This window comes from Nothoprocta perdicaria, unplaced genomic scaffold, assembly GCF_003342845.1.
Source record: "Nothoprocta perdicaria isolate Ctin4 unplaced genomic scaffold, notPer1 scaffold_64, whole genome shotgun sequence".
In the NCBI taxonomy this organism is placed as follows: domain Eukaryota; kingdom Metazoa; phylum Chordata; class Aves; order Tinamiformes; family Tinamidae; genus Nothoprocta; species Nothoprocta perdicaria.
Window position 1 is genome coordinate 1,739,250 of NW_020455910.1, and position 20,118 is coordinate 1,759,367.

Sequence of the window (20,118 nt, forward strand, 5' to 3'; positions counted from 1 at the left end):
ATTTTTAACCTTTTGAACATTTACAACTAAATTTCATGTAAGCTTAAAAACGTTTAACAAAGCAAGTCCTAATACGTTCTTTGTAAATGAATGAGGAGTGTCTCCACAAGACGTGCTCTTGGGGAGGAATTTGTGGGAAGGAACAGAGAGGAGGAAGAACTGCTGAGTGGTTCATGTCTTAATGCAGAGGGAATTCCTGGAGTATTGCATGAGCTGTGRTGTGGTATGAGTGTATCAGGGAACTGCACAGATACAGGTCTCAAGCAAATCAGGCTTTACTAGTTTAGCAGCTGCATGACTAATTACAGTCTAGAAACCTCAAACTCAAGCTGTTTTCAGATTGAGTTTATAATCCTTCAAATGTACATGCCTTCTTATGCAAAACTATTTCTTTGGAGATAGCCAGTGTATTTGTTTCAGCACCTYGATGTTACAGTGGTTGCTCATGTGTCGTTTAAAACATAGGTTCTCCTGTATTTGTGTCACACAAGTTTACAAAAACTCTTGTCTTTCCAACTGAGATGAAAGATTAGTTAAACAACAATTCTTAAAAATAATCTCCGTGAAGTTACCTAAATATACTTTAATGCCATATTTTACTTTTAGTTCGCTATAGAGGTAGGGCTGCCAGCCCGTGGGGCCCTGTCCATCTTTGGATGTTGATTGCCTGCTTCTATAAAGGAGGCATTTGTGTTCCTCCYCATCACTTCAAACTCATTACTATCATGGTGGTCTTGCTCAGGACTAATACTTGCTTATGATAGATATACCTTGGGCAAGAAGCAGGCAGTTTGCCCCTGATGGTTTCTGAGCTTTAGCCAGTGCTTTCTCTTTGCTCCTAATCCAGCTACATTCCTTTATCTCTTGGCCCAAGTGGGCTTTTCTCACTGGAGACCACAGAGATTCTCCGATGTTTTTGCCCCGAGGTGTACAGCGTTGGTGGTCAGCAAATCCTTCTGGCAAAACAACCTTGTTTTCAAGCTCCTAGAGAGGTGCAAATTTAATCTTTAAAGTGAGCTAAAGATAGGACTGAAAAGCTGAAGTGAGCTGAATATGACTGAGAAGTCATTAGAAGGTGATCGTAGAAGGTGATCTGCTTTCCAAGCATAACATTTTGTGCCTTCTAACTGCAGCAGAGAGCCCACTGAGTTAGAAATGCGGTACATTTTGATAGATGAATTTTTACTGCTTACTTCTGAAAATCCATGACACGATGGCTATTGCAGCTCTTTAATTAAAGCAACTGGAGCCAAATGTCAAGGGGTTTTCTTTTTTCTTTTTCTTTTTTGTTTCCAGTGGGGAGAGAAGCTGATGGGATCTGCTACTTGACGTGATTAGTTCATTTTCGGAGGCCTGTCTTCCCTATCACAGGGGAAATCAGCCAGTCAGAAGGTCCTTTATCCAAATTCCAGGTTTCTTTCAGCAATGTTTGCCCAGACGACTGCTTTCCTTGTTCAGAGGTGTGTTTTATGCCTTTCCATGGCCATATTTGGATCTTGCTTCTTCCCTGTGTCGGCTCTTTGTGCTCTCCCATGCCTGGAGATGCGCACATGGCCGYCCACCACTGTCCAGTCTCCCTAGTTCATCATCAGGTGAAGTTTGGCTGGGGTTTAATTTGCTGAATCACWAACTTGAACTGCAGCAGTTGCCAGTTACTGTAAGTCACCAATAAGGCCCCGCCAGTTTCTATTATCAAAGATTTTGTCTGTATTGAGGTAGCTGCTATACATTTCGGAAAAGACTTCCACACTGCAAAGACTTGATGAATTATGGCACAAAATGAGTATTTCCCTGCTTTTGCTGTTATCTTATGTGTATCTTAYATGTTCCTGTTCAGTCATGTTCTACATGCCATACAGGACCAAGAAGCTATAGTTGTGCCTGTGTTCTGACAATCCTGGTTCTTCTGTATATGAATAATGTTTCCTATGGAAAGCTTCCAGAGGCAAGGAATACTAGGGATCAAGTAGATGAATGGAGCATATTTTCCTTCCCCGTACACTAGGCCAAGATGCATGATGCCGTTGCAACTTGATAAAGGAAGGATTATTGTTGACAAAGCCTAGTCCTTTCCATCCATCCATCCATCCATCCATCCATCCATCCATCCATCCATCCGTCCATCCATCACACCTTTTATTCGGCGTGCCTACGTTCCTAGGCTGTGATCCACACGTATATGAGAAATGGAGAAATGTATGGTGATTGGTGATATATATACTTCTCCCTCCTCCTCTCCTTGCCAACTTTATGGAGTAATTTAAGTTTAATGAGTCAACTTTGCTATAGATGTCAACATGGATTCCATGGAACCAAGTTTCTAGTTCCAAAGAYAAAAGCACAGAAGACTACAAGACATTTTTTTAACTGCTCAGGCAAGAATATCAGAGTATTACCAATATTAGTCAGTAGAAGTTGATTTTACAGTTCTTTGCCCCCTCTAAAACGTATTTAAAATGGAAATAGTAACTCTTCTCTGAATTATACCTATGACTAATGTGACTTGAAAGCCATAAGACAGATTTCTATGCAGTTCACTGTGGTCTTTGTACTAAGTTACATTTCTTGATTCGAAATTCTCCAGCTGATATATGAAGACTGAATATACGTGTATATATATTGAAATAATAGAGTCATTCCTTTTCTACTAGTGTAATGTTTTATTTATTTTGCTATAATTTTAATTGAAGTCRTATAATTGCAATTTTAACCTACTTTACAAATTTTTGTTAAATGTTTTTGAATTGACAAATTCTACAGAGCTACAGCTTTGGTAGTGTTATAGTTGTTTGCTCTGTAGGATGTATGTTATGAAACAAAATTAAATGGCTATCTTCACTTTTTATTTGAGTTAAAATATATCCCTGATGGTTAAACCTTTACTCTTATATTCCTCCCATTTCTCAGTAGTTGCGTGTTTTACCCTGACCCTCATCTTTTGCAAATCTGTTAAATCACCTTGGTGTGAAATATATGCATGTACTGCTATAATTCAACCACATTTTCACCTTACCTTCAACATTCCAGAGAATATGAATTGGGCAAACACTTGATTTTATTTGTTTATTAATTTGTTAATAAACAAATCTTAAATTTCCATGCTGGGTTTGCGTAATAAAGGACAACTAAGGCATATGAAACTTGCCTGCTGCAAGGGACTGCTGCTTTTCCGGGAGCTGTAATTTACTGTGGACATAGAAGACAGAGATAAACCTTATTTATCTATAAACATCATAAAATCCTAGTGTCAAAGGTTATTGTGATTCTTTTTTTTTTTTTTTCTTCCCAAATCTCTAACCCAGGTGAGATGATGAAATGTAAAATCCTTTCCAGATGAGGTCAGAGTCATCTTGCCCTTAGAGTCACGTTATTTTATTTTTAAAAAATGTGTATGGTTTCAGTACGGTCAGACAAGTGCAGCTGCTGCAATTTCTGTATCATCAGCTCTGAGAACAGTGTAGCTGCTGAAAGAGGCTTATCTCCTTCCCCTCCAAACGGCAGGGAGAGCAGGGCAAAAAGCAGAGCCCCAACTCAAAAACATTCAAGCTTTGCTTTATGCTTGTAATGCCAGAAAGAGGGAGAGAGACAGGGCATAGCCTTACTTTTTTTTTTTTTTTTTTGGCTCCATAAGAATTTTATGAGGTCTCTGATGGTTTTAAGGAAAGAGGCTTCCCCAAGAGGCTGTAGGTGCATTTTAAAAGTGGAGAGACGTCCTCTTCCTTTTGTTTGCTTTGCAGTTTTGCCAGGCAGGTAGTRGAAGCTTCTGTTTTGCTGTGTTTGTACATATGATTTGCCTTGACTTCAAGACTCTACCCTAACTGGATCACCGTTTAAAATCTGAGGTACAGAAGTGCACATTTCTCAAGTGCTTCTCCGTTTAGCTTTCATACAGCCATCCTGGGCAGAGGCCATGAGCTGGCACCTCAGATAAACACGAGCTCGAGCAGTTTTGCTGTCTGGCTTTCTTTCCATTGCAGCCCAATGTGCAGGGCTGCGGGCTGTGGATCTCCTCCTCCTCCCTCTCCTYCTTCCTCCTCCTCCTCYYCCCCCCCYTTTTTTTTTAACTCCCTCTCTGCAATTAAAAGACTTGATATATATTATTTTTAGTTACTAAACTGACAAATTATTCACAGCTCTACACTCTGGTTTTGTATWTATAGGTACTTCCTTGACATTTCCTCTTGGATATTCCATTACTGTGTTAAAATAAGCCTTTTTAAGACTTATCTGAAATAAGACCTATCTGAAAGGTCTCATGTTTCTCACGTTGCTGTTCTGTAACTCTGCCTTTCCTGTTCCGTCTTAAACTCATCAGCCTTAGAAACTAACTCTTCCCTTAGAAAAAGGCAACAAAATGCATGTATTGAGCTCAGCTTCTCAGTGCCTTTAGCTAGTGCTACTCTAGCTCCTTCCCTGTCCCCTGAGTACTACTCCATATCCTACTTTCTTTAGGTAATATTGAGTCCATTCTCTTTTCAGAAGCMTGTCCAAAACGTTCCTCATTCTGTGATCCTGCACTTTTCCCTTCCCGTACAAAACTCCCTCCCTAATCCCTTCTCCAGCGTCTTGCCTTCGTGTAAATCCCACTTAAGCTGCCAGCCTTCACCTCTGGACAACTGCTCAGCTCTGCTTGTGTCTCGCTTTTCATTTCCTCCTTTCCTTCTTCCATCCATCCTTAACCTTCTCTTCTTCCTTCCTTCCTGTAATTCCACACCTCCTCTCAAGGTCTTCCCTATGCCTAAGAGGTAGTTGTGTTTTCTCTGAATCCCCAAAACCTCAATGCTGCTGTTTCAGCATGGTAATTTTGAGTTGATTTTCAGAAAGGAAATTCTGAACATCCTGAGTAAATGACATTGTTACTGTCAACTCATAAGCTGCACTTTATTGCTGTCTGCGTGTTCTGTGAAATCAATCATTTGGCCAGAGAAMCAGGATGCTGAAGTGAAGAGATATTTCTATGAAATGAAGAACAGCTTAGCACGGTGCAGAATAGTGATAGCAGCGTAAGGGGACTGCTGCTCTGTTGTAGGGAAAGCAATTAAGAATGAGTATTGATACAGATAATTTGACCATAAAATATGCACCGCAAATCACTTTTTTTTTTTTCAGAAAGCTGATAGGAAAGTCACAAGAGACTTGCAACATTTCTGTGAAAACTGCAACAAAGACAGGATAGGAGGTAAAGCAGAAAACATACTATGAGGAAACTCCCAGATTGGTTTGATATAGTTTTCTTAGATACTAGTTCTAGGATCAGCCTAGCTGATATTGGAATATACTGAGACATTTACAGAAAAAAAAAAGAGTAGATTTTAGTAAGGAGGAATAGCACAAGTGCCATATTAAAAAGAACAATAGTTATATGTTTAATTTTGTTAATGTCATGAAGTCCAAGGCCAATATTGTGGTTTCTCCACAAAAAAAATAMGGGACAATTTAGAAGGCAATGGACACTATTTGTAAATTCCTTTAAAGAAAGGAAATAAAATCTRTTAAAGAGCTGGACAGTTTTTTTCTGTTTCTCGGTTTTTATAGATCTTATTAATTAAAAGAGCAAAGCTGCAGAAAAGCCCAGTGTATCTAAAAATACCTGTGGAAAATCCTTTCTTCCTTAAATGTTTTTATATCGGAGGTGTTGACGGTGTGAGCTGAACCTCTTAAGCTGTGAAGGGAGGAGTTCCCGAGTCCGAAAGGRAAGGCGGCTGAGGGAAGAGCAGCACTATCCTATGTAGGGCTGCCTAGAGAGGAAACACAGAGAGGAAACACGGAACAGCAAGATTTTTCCAGCATCTACAATGCCAGGGATTCAGTATCTTTGCTAGGGGGAGAGAGAGGTGGGCACTGCAGCTTCAAATGCAAATGCGTGGCACAGAATATCAAGTGAGAGTATCAAAACTTGGTTGCGATATCCCTAGGAGAAAAGAAGTAATCCTCAGCTAAATAATTAGGCTCATAGATGTCATCTCCAAAAAATAATGGGCAGGACACGGGTAGTAATACACTGTTGTTAAGCGCAGCAGCTCTGAGCTTTGCRAGATTATGACCTTGTTTAACTAATTTAACCTGGTATGAAGCACATTACACAAGTGGAATTTCACTGTTGTGATGCAGCCGAAGCAGGGGAAGTTTTCCATGGAAATCCCACGTTATTAATATTACTTCAGGCAGGTTAGCAGAGATCATACTAAATGCTCTGTTTCATTTTTGTTTATAGAAAATTATGCTGAWACTTGGAATTGAATTGACCGCTGTGTTTGATGATGAATTCTAATGTCTCCCTTAGCAAAGCACGGCTATTAGTTTTGCTTATTTTTTATTCCATGGTGGAGCTTTTACTCCAAGGCATTTTATGAGAAGTGCGAGCTTGATAGGAAAACCCCAGCTGATGCCATCCCGTAAATCTCCTGTGTCTAATCAGCTGCAAATCTAAGAAAGGTAGACAATGCATTAAGAATTTAATGAATAACAGCAGTAAAATATGCTGTGCGGGGTCATCATGCATCATACTGCTTTTTGTATTAATATCCTTTTCAAGCCATTTCAGGCAGCAGGGTAATAATGTAGAAAAATGAGCAGCTCATGATGCTACATTTGACAGTGGGTCAGACACAGGAATGATGTATTTATGTTTACCCTTCCACAGAGACTCCTGAAACAAATACATCAGCGGCTTAAGGAGTGTACCCGAGGAAGGGACAAGATAGGGTAATTTGGATTAATTTGCTGTTCAGTTGAAGGCTTCGCGCAGAGCCCTGGGAATGTGAATSTGGTCCAAGCTCTGAGTACCCTGATGAGGGGCTCACTCCAGAGCCAGTGATGGGACTACAGCCCTTCTGCTGGTGTTGGGATGCARGCGATTGTCGAGCTTCTGTCTCTGTCCTCTTTATGTGCTGAAGATCTTCTCTCTGTAGCTAATGCAGCTTCCTATAAATATTCTTAACAATCAGAAGGGATAGAAAACAAATGCAGCTTTCAAAATGAAGAGGTAGAAATAGGGTGTGAAAATAAAGACAAGAAGACAAAAGAGAGTCAGACACAGCRTTCGTTTAGAACATAGGGTGCATTTTACCAGTGAATGCTGTCTAAGGGCTTTTACAAATATTTTATCAGTTAATCTAATGGATTAATCTAATCCATTGACAACTCATTTGTATGGCACTTGCAGTATGAACAGCTGTTTGATTTGCTTGTGGATCATGTCCAGTGCCTTGGTTTGCAAGATAAACCCTTTCTTCACAAAGGTGGGATGCWGTTTATGTTTTAAAGAGATGCACAGCCGAAGAACAACGCGATGCCTCCTCTGGAAAAACTCTGATTAGGCAACAGTGTCTTATTTGAAAATATTTTATCTCTTAGTACCCCTCATCAGTAAGCACTTACATCTGCAAAAATAAATTTAGCATTTACATTTCTCATCTTTATATTGATTTTTAAAAAGATGCCATATATATCAAACAATTATATTTCTTCAGCTCTGCTGRGGTTTTTTTTGCATAGGTTCTTTTTGGTAGTTTTGTGATGATCATAAAACCAAAGGTTCAGCTTTGTGAAAAGGTGAACAAAACACATGCTTTAGTAATATGCAGAAGSTGTATGTGTCTAATGGAAATAATTAACAAATGAAATATCTGTTAATTTTAGTGAACGTAATAAAACGAATTGCACTGCCGTAGTGTCCTTTGAACTAGATAGCATTGTTTAATGAATGTACTTGCAAATACATTAATCCTTTACAGTATCATGATAATATTTAGCTTTTCTGTTCACAACATTACCTTGGTTCTGTTCCTTGTTTAAATGCTATCTCAGCAGTGGAATGTACTTATTTCTTCACATTTCATATGACAGATTAGCATATATTTGTTGATACTAAACTATTAATTTCTGTTCTATTCTACAGGAATATAACAACCTAGCAAGATATGTAAGACATAAGAGTCAAGTCTTATGTAGTGTCCCGAGGAGCTGTCTTATTACTGGGAGATCATTCACTGTTGTAAAAGCATACATGGATTTAATAAATTGTTTCATGTCTAAAAAAATACCCATTTTACACTTAATGTAGAGTGCACGGGCGTTTTGATTAATTGATTGATTTGTATGGGCTTCCATTTTTATATACTGGTAAATGCCTTTTACATAGATTGTGAAGGAAGGGGTTTGGCAAAATACTTCATTGCAGTTGGGCTCAAAGTGAGGCTGATTAATGAATGCCACTTTTCTAGTGCAGTTACAAATGGTTTTTTTCTCCCCTCAAGCATTTTTTCATCGGTTGAATCTAGGCTTTCTGATGACATCTGCAAATATGAGTCTTTTATGGTAATTTAAAAGAAGCAGAACATGGTACTGATAAGGACTGCATCTTACTATGGCTGAAGTGTTCAGAGTAATCCAAAAATACGGCACACAGAGACGATGAGGTGGCCACTAGCTGCCCCAGCACAGAGGGAGTGCCTTGGTATACACAGCACACACACACACACACACACACACACACATACACCTTTCCCCAGGCCCTGCCTGGACTGGGGATATGATTTTTTCACTTTATTTAGGAGCCCAGCTATTCTTTCCTTTAATTTGGAGCCTATAGTATTTGTTGTGCTTGAAATAGATTGTAAGGCTGCAGAGGCTGATCAGTAAAATGAACATTAGGGCTGAACTGTGTGCACGTGGAAACCTTTTGAGTGCTTTCTCGCACACCTGAGTAAGAGCAGCTCTGTTGAAGTCAAGCGGTTACGCTCCTCTGAACCCCCTGGTGTTCTCTTTAGGATGGAAAGTGGGATTTCTGTGGCTTTGAGCAGAGAAAATGCTCGCCGTCTTTCRTCTGAATTACAGAGTTTCAGATGTGAGGGACCCACTGAAGACACACAAGTATCCCTRCACTGGCACATCAATAAATATGAATACGACCTGCTTCGCTTTGCCAAAATGATCTATTCAGACATTCTGGGTAACTTTTTTTTAAAAAATAACTTTTTGTCTGATGTCCTTTTTAAGACTGTAATAAGTTATTTATATAGATAAAAAGGAAGATTGTAAAAAAAAAAAAAAAGACACTATTTTATTTGTGTTACTGTTTTCCTTTGATTTAATTTTTTCCATGTATCCCTGGGAATATATAAGAAGCATTATATTCTTATCGCAGAACGTAGCTTTTTTTTTGTGCAAGTGCTGTTTTATCATGTCTTTTCAATACATATTGGGGCTGTGGTCTGAAAGACTTCTGATTTTCTGGTGATTATACCTTTCTTAGGAACTAGTAGTTTTTTAAAAGTTTGTAAAATTGATAAACTTCACTTAAAAAAAAGATTATAGCTTAAATGCTTTATTTGATATTTTTTAATAAAAGCTTGCATTGGTATTATTCATTGCAGTTTTACTTATGAATATTAGCTTTCTTTGATGTAGTGTGGTCAGAATAGATGTGCTTTTAATAAAAGGTAGATAAATGCTTATCACCTTCAGATTAAGATAATGAGGAAATTAAATTTCCTTCTGTATGCTTTCTTTTGTATTAAAAAACTCTACTTCCATACAGTGTAAGAGCTGCTGCAGACTTTGCTGTCCTCCTGCAAGGCCCTTTCACCAGAGCTGCRCTCAGAGCCTTGGCGTGGGGGCTGCAGCCTGGTCCTCAGTGCTCAGCAGCTTGGGATGGGACACACAAACATGGCCTGTTCCTTAATTTTTCCTTGAATTTGGGTACTATTCAGAGCATGGTGCAGAGTCTAGCCCTGTAGCACTTTTTTTTGTCTCAGAGCAGGCTTGTGTAATGAAGCCACCAGCACATTTTGGTTACCTTGTGTGTAAAGTCCTCTCTTGCAAATGATTGCTGTGTTCTTATTGTAATGTGACATCTGGTCAGGTCTACTGCTAAAATCCATTCCTTTCAACTAGGAAAGGAAATAAGAGTGGAAAGGAATACTCATATTATTTCGTTTAAGCACAGAAATGTGTATGGTAATTTATGCTTTACAGTTCATAATATTCTGCTAACTATTTTTTTTAATATATATATTTTTGTAGGGTTTTATCTTTGCTTAAACATAACTAACATTGCACTGTACATAAAATGCTATTTATTCTTTGTCTATTTCCACTCTCATTTTTGGTATCTCAAACATATTCATTTATGAACAGAATCAATCAAATAAATAAAGGGTATTCATCTCTTCCATGGCAATAAACTGTTTCAAAATATATCTGATAAGTTATCTTACTCAGTTATCATAGCAAAGTTCAGATGGCCTTTCATTTGCCTTGTTTTAAGATATTTGTATACATTCAACAGCTGATTTTATTCCAGATTCTGAAGGACAGATTGTTGTTCTTTCATTTGTCTGATTAAAAGAAGAAATAATATTGCAGTGCTTCTCAGTTCTTGAAATCAATTTCCATCTCTCATAAAAAATCCAAGCTCATTTTCAATTAATTGTAATAAATTAACCATGACAAAACAATGATAATCCTTATGAAAATTTGATCTGGATCTTTAGAAAGCATACACACATTATTTACTGCAGACCATAGCCATGATCATAACGTATGTATCAGAAATCAATCAAGATAATAATGTGGCATTTTGCACTTTTTAGATTTGTAATCCCCTCATCGTTTCTTCTGTGTTACCGCAGCAGAGGCAATGTGAGAGGAGGTGCCTCAAAAACTTGTGTCCCTTCCTTGCATGCCCTCTTGCYCCACATCCCAGCCCCTCTCTGCAAAGAAAAATGCTCCCAGCAATAAACCCCACACTCGGAATAGTTCATTTTTTATTTAGGTGAGAGATGGTTGAATGGAAACCCAGATTTTCTTGCTCTTGGAAGACAGAGACCCATGCAAACATGCTGAAATAAATGAATATTTAGTACTAAAGTCAGTGTTTTAAATTACGTTTTAGGGCTTCGCCCAAAGAGGACTCTGCGCCTGGTGCTGTGGACAGGAGAAGAGCAAGGAGGCGTAGGTGCTGAGCAATACTATCAGTTACATAAGGTAAATAATGGGTTCAAATKATCTGCTTCGGTATAGTTATCTCCCTGGCTTTTAGACTTTGGTTTCGAGCAAGTATTTGGTATCAGAACGTTCACTTTGATATTTCACTGTAAATAATGATTCCGCTTTTGCCCAACATGTTTCCTGTTTTTTATCATTAATGGTTTACTTCACTTTGTATTTAACCTAAGTGATATGATGATGCGTAAGCATGTTTTATTTGACCTGCCACGCTCCATCACAAATATCTCTGAAACAAATATTTCCTAATGGTACCTGTTGTGGCTTTCAAATATAGCTGACTTTCTGAGAATGAGCAATAAATGATCCACATATATCAGTATYATGAATAAATTTTGTTTGCCTTATGTATTTCTGCTTCATTGCTTTTTCTCATAATATGTGACATTGTGAAAAAAAAAGCAATACAATGAAAAATCTTCAGTATCCTAACTAATTTCAGTGGTGTATAACCTAAAATGCTTTCTGCAGATTATTAATTCTGTGGTCTTCTGGAACATCCTAAATGGCTGGTTTCTGCTGATGCAGTCATCAATCTCATCTGCCAACAACTGCCTCTCCAAAGTACATCATGACACAAACATCAATTGCTTRAAGCTATTTAGGAGATAAGTCTTCAAAATAGAAATGTGGATTTTTGTCCCCCAGAAAAATGGTGGTATAGCTGAATAACTAACCTCAACCTTTTTATTCTTTTCCCTACTTCAGTAGTAGTTAATCTCAGCAAAGGTTAATATATGCAAGGCAAAGACAAGGATTTGATGAATGTTCACGTGTTTAAGGAATCAGCGGCTATATGAAAGCAGACTTAAAAGAAAGCAGACTTAAAAGAAAGTAAGACATTCCTAGGAATTTTTAGTGCTAAGCAACTTAACAAGTAAATGGAAATTTCATTTTAAGCAGATACAAATCTATTTGCAATGAGCAAAATTAAGTCAATTTACATCTGCGAGAGTGGTCTGACTTGGCATCTTGTTGGTTCTGTTTTGCAAGCTAACTGGGAACACTCAGTTATTTCCCACTAACTTTATTTTAACTAAGAGAAGTATTTAAATACTCATATATAATATAGAAGCCCCTGCCATCCCACATACTGAGACAGCTCAGTTTTCTCATTTGGTAGAGGCAAAAGAGCTTGCTCTCAGGCACAGGGAGAGGGCAGATGGAGCACCCTGCGTATTTAGACTGGACTTTGTTTTGGCAAAAGATGAGAACTGTATTAGAATACTGCACGTGATGCTGACARTTCTGGGTGGAGATTGTTTTCCAGCATGGGAATGGGTGTTGTTTTCAACATCTGTGCAGGTGATACTTCCCTCATAAACAGGATGCACTTCTGARGATGACGGGCACATCATTGCTGCAYCATGTACAACATGATGCTTCATGAACACCAGAGTATCAGCAACAAAGTCCAGTCCAGACAATAAAGTCTGTATTTTACTGTTATCTCTAGGATTTTTTATTCCAAATCAATACCAAAAAGTAGACTAAGGGATCAAATAGGGAAATATAAAACAGAGCTGGGTGTAATTTGAAAAATACTTGGTTAGTTTGCTATTGAACTGACAATGATGTGTCTCAGTTTTTGTTTTATCAGTGCACTTCCATCTGGATGTTGTGCTTCATGAGCTTAMCATAAATGCGTAACTTACCCTGAAAATTTTAACAAAAATGACATCCATCTGTTGTTTGCTGTTCTTGTTTCTCCCCACCATGTGATCTGGCATAAATTGATACGACAACAGGACATCTCATTAGTCACAATAACAAAATAAAGCAGATTAATCCTGTACATTATATTTAGCAYGAAAAATATCTTAACCTTTCCGTGATTTATTTGTGCAAATTTCTTGCTGTTAGGATATGATGGCACAAACATTGCTTGTTGATGGTAATTATTACAAGTGAAGTAAGAGTGATATTTGAAGATGCCTTATTAAATGAAAAATGRCTTGTATGACTCATCCACATAGCTGGGCTTATTATCACTTTAGTTCACTACAGACAAGTAGAAATATGAATATTGTAATTCAGCACAGACAGACATGGATTTCCTTGACATGGCCAATTACTTCCTTGTGTCAGTAGAAGTGTGGCAAGGGAGAAGAAATGAAGATGTTATAGCAGTGGGCAAGTACCAGTATTGCTACTTTAGTAGCTTATTTATTTTTCCTTCAATTTAATTTTCAGGTCTTGAAAATATATTTCTTTCTCATTTGTCATTGTAGGTTGCCAGTGGTATAAAGGCAATAATTTACTGCAGAAATTAGTGAGATAGCAACATAGTGAATTTACTGTTGTGCAGATAATTAACTCATATCTCTACATAATAGCATTATTTGTAATGCTCTCAAGTAACTCTGCAGAACCAGGTGTTGCTGTGTTTGATCATTAAAAAATAGTGATTGAGAACATTGGCTGTTTAGAGCTTTATGAGAAAGTGAGGGCTGTCATACTGAATTGACTAAAGTTCAGTCTAAGATAGTCTCGAGTTTTGGTAATGTCCAGTAAATACTAATACAAACCTCCTTTCTTTTGATGATGTATTTTTCTGGAAAGAATCTCACAGTCCTCGTGTATCCTAATCCATTGTTTCCTTTGCATTTTTTCCCATATGACAGGCAAATGATAGGCAGTTCTACAGTTGCGGAAGTACAAAATAAGTTGACCACTTGGCTATTAGCTCTTCTCAGGAAAATTTCTTTCAAATCAAAAATTCCATAAAACAATTGCTTGTTTTGGCCACCGTTATCCTTTGGTTCCCTTGTGCTCTGTTTCCCTCTTTTCTTCCCTTCAGAAAGCATGCAAGGCTGTTGGAACAGAGACCATCTTTTTATTTTGTATTTATACCTTGCACAGGGGACTCTTGGATATAATAAAACCTCCTGTGGATGACTACAGTGCATAATAATCTTCCTTAATACCATCTGTCTGGTTGTTGCAGAGAAGTATAGTGGTTCTTTTTTTTAATTGAGTTGAAATGGGATGCAAAATTATTGAAGATTTGCAAGTTTTGAAAACTATCTCCTGTCCAATTTTTACTGCTGAACTTCTCTCTAGATCCTTTCTTTCGTTATGACTTGGGGTGTGTTTGGTGAATTAAGACATATGTCATCTTTTCCCTGTTTCAGCATTTTAGATTTGTGCAATATGATACTTAAAATCAGAGGTTGAAGAAGAGAGAAAAGCAACTGAGCAATAAGGATTTGTTCTCCTTTTGCAGGGTGTTAACAGTGGTAAATGGTACTTGGAACATGCAGAGGTAGAAGAAACCACCCTGAAGTAAGATGGTTAGGTATTTATTCCCTTGAAATCCCTGAGCAGCAAGGGGAGCCCCAGGAACCTTGTGGGGAGGCAGCTGGGCTGTGCCAGGCACTGCAGAGCCTCGACCATGGCGAGGTTCACAAGGCCTGGGTCTGAGGGGGAATTTATAGGCTAACAGCTTTTTATTTATATGCTATATTTAAATTTTATAATTTATATACTGCAGCTAACAAGGGAAGCAATATTTTTTTAGGAGACCACCAGCTCAGGTTGGTGCCTAAGTGGCACAAGTTTAACCATCCCTTACGGGTGCTGCACACAAAGTGTTTTGGCAGCTGGAGTAATTGATCARTCTCCTTGCCAAGCTCCTGCTGTTTACCCAGGGTTATTTCAGCAAAGGAGAAAATAAAACTGCAAAACAAGAGAGCTAACAGTGAATAAATAGTAACTGAAAGCCTCAGGTCTTTAGTCATAGTACCTCCTTGCCTCTAACGTGTTTGCATTGGCAATCCTGTGACCTCCRTGTCATTTTGTTGTCCTACATTTTGTTTTAGGTAAGTAACCTGGTGTGGAGGTCCCTGTTCAGGAGACCAGGTTGATGGCACTATTTTAATATTCTTCTATGGGTCTTTAGGTTTAGATACAGAAGATATTAATAAGAAAAAAAATCTACAGTTACAAAACTGAAGAAAAGCTGTTGCATTGTGTTTGCCAGAGTCATAGGTAACATCTAGTAGCACCCGTTATTGTGTTAACCACACAAAAGTCAATATAATTATATATTTTACACCACTTTAGGGTCTGTAAAAATGTGTATTTTTTAACACTGAAGCATCATATTCCTAGTGAAAAGTGCAGAAAAATCTGCTTTTGTTAAAACACACAAAAAGATCGATTCCCCACTCTGACTGAAACAGGAAAGACCTAGAATCAGTTGTACCTTTGGATGTCAAGGCTACATAGTTTCAGTATTAAATTGAAGTTATGCTTGGGCAAATTTCATACAGGTCTGGTGTTAGGAGGATGTKTGTATCTTTCCTCCCTTTCTCTCTTGAACGGACCTGCCATCTGAAACTTCTGAATTGTTGGAAGTCTGTGCTATCCTATCCAGAGGGAAACATTAGGCGCTTTGTATGATTTTGGGCACAAGTAACAAACAGTGAACATCAGATGAAGTCCTGAAACTCTTTTAGTATTTGCCTTCACTATAAAGGTTACTTGTTTTACCTTTAATATGGAAATTATTCATCATAGGATAGTTTAGACCCCATGAGAGCAAGCTTCAGTAACTAAATGTATATAGCATTTTTAATGAAAATATATTTATATAGTACTTTAAAAATGTATATAGTATGTATTTTAGTAGAATAGCAGTTTAGAAATKTTAATAGTATAGTGTAGTGTATATGCATAGGATATATCCAGTGTACAGTAAATAGTGTGTCTATACATATACACACACAGATTGGTTTTTTATGTATACATATATACACATACAGCCACATGCAAGCTAGCATACTAAGTATCTTTATTTTCTATAAGCTTCAGCTTCAAAAAATGCTGAAATATGCATGGGAATGTCCTCTTATCTAGTCCTCTAGTAATGTATGCTAGGAAGGATAGAGAAGAAGCACCATCAATGCTTGAAAGATAAATTCTGCTACTAATTTTTCACRGTTCCATCCATCTTTACATAGACCTCCACCTTCTCTGCAAAGACAAGTGCACATTAGGCAGCTTGTGGAATTAATGGAAAGAACTAAATCTGAACAGTTTGCTACTATTCCAAGTGGCAAAGAGAGAGACATTCCACACATGAAAGAATACGAGATTGCACAGCTGAAAAGGAATTTATGTTCTGCCTGTTTCTGTAAGCAGAAGAAGGAGGCCTGAGCACCCTGTGTAGGTGTGGACCTGACCCCCAGCTCCTAGGTACTTCGGGATGTTCTGCTGTAAGGAGGATGCRCTGCTTGTATCCAAATTCCCTGCAGTGGTGCAGGACACAGAAAATTGTCCCCTCCTATTGCCTCACCAGGATGAGGGTTCTCCTCACTCACTCCCTGTCTCTTAAACACCACACCCTTTGCCCAGATGAGAGACTAAAAATGTTCTCCATAAAAGCATGCAATATTAAAGGTGCGTGATGTGATGCAATCATTTGTTTTCAGCTTTTCAATCTATTATTGAGAGCTGCAAAAGTGCTAATTTACTTCCTGGAAATGCACACATCAATAAAAATAGGATATGGTTGAAAAAAGAAAAACAGAATTTTTAAWTTGAAAATTTGGGCATATACCTGCCTTATAATACCGAATGGGATTCTGAATCTGACTGAATCTGGTTCCAAGCCTGTTGAAGTTACTGGGACTTTTGTCACTAACTTCTCTGAGCTCAGAACTCTACACCATGACTTTAAAAGAAAACAAGTCATAAAATTTTGGGACCTCTTTAGTGACAGCTTTCCCACAAAGTGTGGCAGAAGAATATTTCTTCTTACTATTAACAAAATCACGAGTCTTRTTCATACCTTATCATTTACTGAAAACCATCTGTAGCTTTACTGCGATTTTCTCCTGTTTACCAACACAGTAACTTAGGAAAATTTCTAACTCATGTTGATCCTGATTTTCCCTGTCCTCTTTCAAAAAGAGTTTGARCTCTTTTTGAGCTCAAAAAGAGTTTGAGCTATGATGCTGCATATTATCCTTTGATACCAGCAGATTCTTGCTTCCTAACAACTGTTTTCTCTAGTTTCCATTTATGATCTTTTGCTTCATTAAGTAATCGTGATCCCAAACAGCAGTTCAAAATTACACTATGCAATATTTATATATTATTAAATACTTAAAGGATATTATCTGATCTTTTTTTTTTCTCTCAGCTGTCACATCCACTTAGGTGTTTCAGATGTTTTCTTTTGTCTTTCCCATATTCTTAGATGCTAGACTAACAAATGGGAGTTGATTTAAACATACTTTTAGCAGTGCGAGATGACTATAATTTCATACATAAGTGTGTGAAATGACACAACATAAGTGCTGCCGTGCTGYGCTGCGCTCCAAGCAGCTCTGAATCAAGCACTGCAAGACAAGGCTACAAGTGGTGGTGTTTCCTGAAGCTAAGTGTAAATCAATGCCAGAAAGCTAAAAGTGCACTGCCGAATAACTGATGCCCCTTCTTACTGAAACAAATTAGCCCTTAGGCAAGGACAGTGCATTGCCATTAAAAACTTAAGCATTTTCTCTGTAAAATGTTGACATTTCTCAGTAGGATTGAAAAGAATACCGGAAAATGAGCTGTTGGACAAGTAGCTGCACTGTTTTAAATAGATGTAGMTTTCTGAAGTCTTTCAGGACACGTCTTTCCTCCCTTATCCTTACGGGTTTCTTACTGCTTTAGCTGGGTAGGAGGAATTTCAATCAGTGACTCAGTCTCTTAGTCATGAGATGCTGGAATCAGCTTTTGCCTTGGTGTTGTGGGGATTTTCGACTGAGCAAGTAAGCTGCCTCCTGACTGGTGACTTTCCCAGGGTCTCCTCTAAATGGGACTTGTGTTTACAGAGAGAAGTGCCAGTAATTCTTTGTCAAACATATAAGATTTCTGTTTTCTTGGTTAGAAATATCTGACTGTAATTTTATGTTTTCAAGTACGTACCTTTGAGATGAGAAAAACTTAAAATATATTTTGGGTTTACTTAACAGAGATAGAAGTAGATTATTTTATAAATAAAACAAATGGAAGAAATCGAATTTGAAATTTTAAAAAATAGAGGAGGTTTTAGCAAGGAGCATGCCTATTTGCATATTCATTGAGAATAACGACTTGTAAAAAGCCAGTTTTCCCTTATAATTTTGGTTGTAATGTTTCATTTAAATCCTTCTTATAAGATATAAACATGATAAGATAAAGCAAAGTGACTTCTTGTGACCCAGTCACAGGAACAACAAAAAAAAACATCTCATTTGATGTTCAGAGAATTAGGCAGCAGGTTACACTAACAAGATTTAATTTCCTGGTATTTGCTAAGTGGCACAGTAACAGGATGCAGCAAAAGGGATTATTCTCTGAAAAAGAACTGTGGATTGATTTTAGTCTGAGCTTGCATATTTAAATGATGCATTCAGTATGGGGAGATGGAGGAAACAGCTGAGCCTGCAGGTATTTTATAAAATCTTATTGTTACATACATTGCTGTGTACTTTGTTGGCCAATGTGCAGTCTCGGGCTGCTCTGATAAATACCAATTATTCCTGCACCATGTAGGAAAAAGGATACTTTTTCTTCATTCCACATTTTCCAGGCATGTTTTTTTTCTGTGTAAGTAGGGGTGTTAAATACATATACATATACAAAAGTGGGAATGATGAAATTGGCCCAGACTCCTTTTGCTTTTTTAATATATTTGGAATCCCCTAGTTGCAAGCCTGACAAAGAACAGATTTAATGTTAGTCATACCTTCTACTGAACCACGCAGAGAAAAAGCTTTCCCAAGGACATATGGCACTTCAGGTAGTTACTTTTTGTTCCCAAATGAGTCTACTCACTCTCCCCAAAACATTCTGTTTTCGTTTCACTGCAGCATGTTCTAAGAATGCAACAGTTTTACAGTATAAATGAAGTGCAGAAATTCAGTGTGATGCCTTCTGGGTGGTTCACTTTCTCAGTTTCATATTAAAAGCACRTGTGCACATTTGTGTGGAAAGGAAGCAATTGGCAAATGCCCTAATRCCCCAGCAGTTTATACAGTTCTGTATGTTAGGAATTCTGTGTACTGGCAGGTAGAGGTTTTTCTTGTGAACATCCACACTGTTCCCATACTTTCTCTTCTCCTTACCTTAGTGCTGTCGTCCCCCAACCCTGAGTAATTCTCTCCAGTGGCTTTATTGCTTCTACCCATTGCGGCTTAGTTAAAAATTATGAGAAGTGTTGCTCTGAAACTTCAGCCRAAAGGTCAGTTTCTGAATCAATTCCATCACAGTATTGTGCAGTGGGCAATATTATAAAGTTCCCTCTTGCTACTAATTACCACGTGTGATTGCCTGGCACCATCCCTCCACTCTGTTTTTCACCTCTTCACAAAACATGAATGTATTAGCTTCAGCAAATACTGACCCTTCAATGGCAGCACCTTCAAAGGCAAAACTTTTACTTCTCTTTCAAGTACCAGCAGAAATTTGTAGCATCTTCCCTAACTCTTACACTGTCTCAGCTCTTTAGCTTATCATCTAAAGAAGATTTTCATTCTAAGACATTCTTTCTGTTGAACCTGCATCTTTTGAGCATCACCAGTCCCTTTTTCAATAGTGTATTTTCTGTGTTTCTCTTCCACTTTGTAGAGAGGATCAACATATCATGATCTCAYATTGAGATTTGTGACCTGTAATATTGCTTTTGATGACAGGGTTAGACACCTTGTCACGTGTATTCTCATGCTTTATGCTTAGACTTCTAAAGACTTAAGGGTTTTTTATTATACAAAAATAGCAATTGCCAATTTAGTGTCAGTGGCATTCACTTCATCTTGACTTTCAGCAGTTGATGAATGGATAAGAAGATTTTTTTTAAGGTATTCTAAAACTTTAAGGTTGCTTCTTCATTTGCAAGTGGTTTGAACCATATTTTTAGCTGATTTATATGTTTTTAAGTTAGAAGTGAATGCCTGTTATGTTGGAACTTACTTCACTCAAAATCGAAAAATTGTGGAAAAGTATAAACATAAATGCAATAGTATAAGTCAGAATTCTTGGTAAATTCTATAAACTTCTGAAAACATTTGGGGTCAGGTTTTGATATTTGTGCAATATTGTGTTCACAGTCACCTGTAGTTCCTATTTGCAGTT

General features: G+C 37.7%; 1 protein-coding gene across 2 annotated transcripts in view; it reads left to right on the forward strand.

Moving 5' to 3' along the window:
- The window catches only part of CPQ (carboxypeptidase Q), a 138,389-nt gene that overhangs the window by 89,476 nt on the left and 28,795 nt on the right, over window positions 1–20,118 (forward strand). For both annotated transcript variants that reach the window (XM_026050041.1, XM_026050042.1), the window contains one exon: window positions 10,898–10,989. In XM_026050041.1, coding sequence (XP_025905826.1) covers window positions 10,898–10,989 — 92 coding nt within the window. The remainder of the gene's footprint in view (window positions 1–10,897; window positions 10,990–20,118) is intronic.